The sequence below is a fragment of the Impatiens glandulifera genome, chromosome 3 (genome assembly GCF_907164915.1).
Source record: "Impatiens glandulifera chromosome 3, dImpGla2.1, whole genome shotgun sequence".
NCBI lineage: Eukaryota > Viridiplantae > Streptophyta > Magnoliopsida > Ericales > Balsaminaceae > Impatiens > Impatiens glandulifera.
Genome location: NC_061864.1, coordinates 38,840,981 through 38,845,992, shown reverse-complemented (window position 1 = coordinate 38,845,992; position 5,012 = coordinate 38,840,981). Strand labels below are relative to the sequence as shown.

The 5,012-nt window shown below is 37.0% G+C and overlaps 1 protein-coding gene across 1 annotated transcript; it reads right to left on the bottom strand.

Moving 5' to 3' along the window:
• Window positions 1-710: 710 nt before the first annotated feature.
• LOC124930209 lies at window positions 711-3,727 on the bottom strand. The gene is made up of 4 exons (XM_047470567.1): window positions 3,454-3,727; window positions 3,260-3,371; window positions 1,783-1,878; window positions 711-1,194 (listed from the first exon to the last, which is right to left on the bottom strand). Exons 1-4 carry the CDS (start codon window positions 3,725-3,727, stop codon window positions 711-713), a joined length of 966 nt encoding a protein of 321 aa, XP_047326523.1.
• Window positions 3,728-5,012: the final 1,285 nt, after the last annotated feature.

Here is a 5,012-nt window from a genome sequence, read left to right as displayed (position 1 = left end):
CCACGTGTCATTATAGAAGATTCAATCGTTGGTACCTGCTCTCTATTTAAGGATCCTCAAGGACAACGGATGAAGAGACTAAGAAATATACCCGAACATACAAGCTGATACACGAATGTACTAATAAACTTACCATCTTACGAATTGTTTTCTTGTTACTGTGTTTGTACATCAAGAGAGAGATATAATCAAAGTATTGTATAACTGATTGATATTCTTCAATATACTGTAAGTTGAACAAAGTCTGTTCTGTTCAACAGTGAGCTAGCCTTGCAACTGTATTTGATTCTAAGTAAAGTATAGTGAATCCTTCTAGTGGTTGGAAAAAGGGGTGACGTAAGAGAGTTTTATTCCGAACATTCATAAACATCTCTTTGTGTCATTTTCATTATGTCATCTTCTCCTTCATCGGTTCTTGGCTTCAAACCTGATCAAACGTTTCCGCACTTAAATCGTTCAAGAGTTTGCAAGGTTTTGTGAAGAATAGAAAGTAATTTAAATCTTTAACAGAATTTCTATCAAACCGTTTTTGTACGAAGTTGTCATCAATAGCTAGACCCCTGTCTCTATTGGTGTCACCGATCCTTTCAGGTTTTACCGCTCAAAGGCACATAATAGGTTTTATCGCTCAAAGGCACATAATCAGGTTTTACCGCTCAAAGGCAGAAAACCGGTTTTACCGCTCAAAGGCACAAAATCGGTTTTACCCCTCAAAGCCACAAAATCTTTTTACCGCTCAAAGGCACATAATTGGTTTTACCGCTCAAAGGCACATAATCGGTTTTACCGGTCAAATGCTCATAATCGGTTTTACCGCTCAAAGGCACAAAATCGGTTTTACCTCTCAAAGGAACATAATCGGTTTTACCGCTCAAAGGCACATAATCGGTTTTACCGCTCAAAGGCACATAATCGGTTTTACCGCAAAAAGGCACATAATCGGTTTTACCGCTCAAATGCACAAAATCGGTTTTACCGCTCAAAGGCACAAAATCAGTTTTACCGCTCAAAGGAACATAATCGGTTTTACCCCTCAACGAAACATAATTAGTTTTACCACTCAAAGGCACATAATCGGTTTTACCACTCAAATGCACAAAATCGGTTTTACAATTCAAAGGCACATAATTAGTTTTATCGCTCAAAGGCATAGAATCGGTTTTACTACTCAAAGGCACAAAATCGGTTTTACCTCTAAAAACCCAAAAGGCAAAACCGACTATTTGCTAAGAAAGATTTATATTAAGAGCATCCATCAGTTTTCCGTTTAGTGCAACACAGAACATTTCCGGCAAATACAGAAGGAAGTTTTCATATAATCAGACTGTATTATTACCATTTTTGGGATGCAGAAGCCTACTGAAGAAGATCAGACTACCATTTTCGTATAAGTCTTTGACAAAATCTTCTGGGATGCAGAAGCCTACTGAAGAAGATCAGACTACCATTTTGGTATAAGTCCAAGACAGTCTACTTAGAGCAGATTTTTGTCACACTTCTCCAGATAGTAAAATCATTAGAAGACAAATATGCAAGCTGATCTTCTTCCTGAAAAGAATTAACCTCATTAAATACCATGTTGACTTCTTATCAAACAAGATAAGAACATATCCAAAGAACGTACTACAAAGATCCTCAACCAATTGGATTCAATAGATGATGTACTATTAAGGAAATATATCCATTGAAGATCAAGGATATGATCGTTGTCACATTCCTATTTAAGAGAATCATTGCGTAGTATTGAGACCGATATTAACTTCTAACAAGGTTAGTATCAACCTGCGTGTTGTGTAAGCGTTCACCCTAGCGAGACCCCTAGCCTTCTTCGGCGATCCCGATTCTAACACTGCCTGTTCTGAACTTCTATCTAACTCTCTATTGAACATAATACATTCTATTAAACTTACAACACTAAGATTTTACATAGAAAGAACAGTGAATGAATTACAAAGTGATTTTAGGACAATGTATATACAATGATTTAGATAGAGAATATGACTTGATAGTAGTGAGCAAGTTCAACAAGCTAGAAAGAATGATTGAGAGATGGTAAGTTGGTAACCGATTCGTCAAGCATGAGTAGGTTAACAAGTGATTCGTTTTGGTCAGTGGTTCGTCCGTTGTCCTTGGACTTTTATTTATAGTTGAAGTGTACCAATGATCGAGAATTCTTTGAGGACACGTGTCCTCCTTTTGTTGGACGACCGCCAATAGTACAAAAGTACATCAGACTAAGCATTGGGATCAGGGTCATACCAGATAGGTAGTATGCTGGCTATTCTCTGATATTATGTTGTACTAGAAGGTACAACACATCGTGGATAATTTGAATATTACAGAACGTGGCAGTTGTTCATTCAATGTTGGATTTAGGTTATCAGACTGTTGAAAATGGTAACTGCATATAAGCTGAGTTACGTAGTTAGATGCTCCTTCGGACGCCTGATCAAGTTAGACAACATCATCTTGCGTTTCTTTTTTAGACCGCGTCTAAGAAGGATTTAGATGACGTTTAACTGCGCTTCCTCTTTAGACTTCGTATAAAGGAGTTAGACTGCGTCTAAGTGAACATCCCTTTAGACTAAGTCTAAAGGAGTTAGACCGCGTCTAACTACGCTTTCCTTTAGACCACGACTAAAAGAGTTAGACCGTGTCTAACTACGTTTTCCTCTAGACCACGTCTAAAGGAGTTAGACCGCGTCTAATTGCGCTTTCCTTTAGACCACGTCTAAAAGAGTTAGACTACGTGTAACTGTGCTTCCCTTTAGACCACGTCTAAATGTTTAGACCGTGTCTAACCGCGCTTTCCTTTAGAATACATCTAAAGGAGTTATACAACGTCTAACAATGCACACTCCTTAGACCGCGTCTAAAGGAGTTAAACGACGTCCGAATATGCAGTCTTCTTTAGATTTGTACCTGCACAACGATAGTTTCATAGTTTATTCTTATTCGTTTACTTGTGCATATCTAAGATTTATTTTATTTAATAAGCACGTCATCAAAATATTGTCAGCTCATAATTATAACAATGTTGATTTAAATAAACTTATTTCCTAAGTTCATTTTAATTGACTCAACAATTTTCCCTTTTGATGATGTTAAAACTTTGTTAGAAGATCAAGAAGATTAACAAAAATTCCAACCAATTAGATTTCATAAAAATTCAAAGTTTCTTATTAACAAACACAAAACAAAATTTCTCAAAAATGGGTTACTCCTATCCTTCTCTTCCCTAATTGATAGTCCTTTTTGCCTGATCTTCCCCCTTAATTGCAGGCCGATTCTTTCCACCTTTTTGACATCATTAGGAAGATCAATATCATAATGCCCTTTGAGGCTGATTCTTCTATTTTCCCTTGCTCTTCCTACCATAAAAAAGAAGTTATAAACCGTTTGACTGTCCAAAACATTGGAAGACTTAATGCGGACCCTAGGTCCAAAATTAACTCATAGATAAGCGATCATTATGCTGCGCTGAGCAGCATACTGAAGAGATCATCTTCACCAAGTTATCGAAGAGGATTTTTGACCAGTTGATGGCTATTCCCCTAGTTATAGCCACCATCATCTTAAAGATCTTTTTGGAATAAACATTAGTGGATGCCTTAGACAAGAGGGATTTAGAAATGATATCGTTGAGAATAGAAAACTCGTGTTTTAGGGAAGACTTCATCTCGTGAGTTTCAACAAGGAAGGATGTATCTGAGAAGACATTCTTCATTTCAGATAGGATTTCATCTAGATAGGTGGGAAACTTTGACAACCCCTCCGATGGAAGCTCGAAGAATAGAGAGAAGGTTTCTTTAGAGAAGGAGACTTCATCTCCTTGTATTTTTGCCAAGATAATCACGTCGCCTATTATTCTTGCAGACTCAAAGAACTCACGAACCTCTTATTCGTGAATGATGAAGGATCCCCTGAGGAACTTCCTCAGGCCGGAAGCTTCAAGAGTTTTGAACATTGAAACCGTTTCTGAAAGCGTCTAAGAAGAGACAAATTCGAAGTTTATTTGTAGAGTGTTTATAACAAAAGAATTAATTTCTTAGCTTCAGATCTTGAATGAAGAAGAAGATTTATGGTTGCAGGCAGCTCGAAATCTTAAAAGATTTCTAGAGAGAGAAGAAGTATGCAGACTTACAAAGAAGAATGTGAATCTCTTCATATATGTTAGTTACTCTTTATGGAGTATGACTGACACATGGCTATGAAATTCATCATTAAAAGTAAACGTGATTAAATTTAAAAACGTATTCCCAATGAAATCATCATTTAAGAGAAAATATGTTATTTAAAACCATCATAAAGTCCATCATTAATTTGAAAGACGGGAAGAAAAGAACTATTAGATATATTAGTCATATTTTTAACATTGAGAGACATGTGTTTTCAAGTTATTCGAAATATGACTATTCAATTTATGGGAGGGAAAAATATATGGACAGCTAATGGCAAAATGGACAACTGTCCCACTCGTCCGAAGATGAGGCGTCTAAGTATACACGTAGTTAGACATCTATGACATTCGCATGCCTCGCATCTAAGATGGGTAGACGTCTTATTCGGACAACGACTTAACACGCTCATTTACAAACGTCTAACATGCGCCTATTCGGACGGAGTCTAAACACGCTCGTCTACAGACGTCTAACATGTGTATCTTCAAAAGTTGTCTAAATACGCTCGTCTACAGACGTCTAACATGCGTCTGTTCAGACGACGTATAAACACGCTTTAGACGTCTTCCCTACATTTAAACGACTGATCTAATCAGTCCGATTGAAACCTCCATCTACACACGTCTATCCAACCACTTTAATCAACAAGTTTCCCCCTCAATTTATGCATATATAATTAAATAACAATTAAAAATTAATTTAGGTCAACAAGATCCAAAACATTTCTAAGGTAAGAAACTTAGTCTCGGGGAGTGACTTCGTGAACACGTCTACCACTTGCTGATCCGTTGGGACAAATTCTAGACGAATATACTTCTTACTGATATGCTC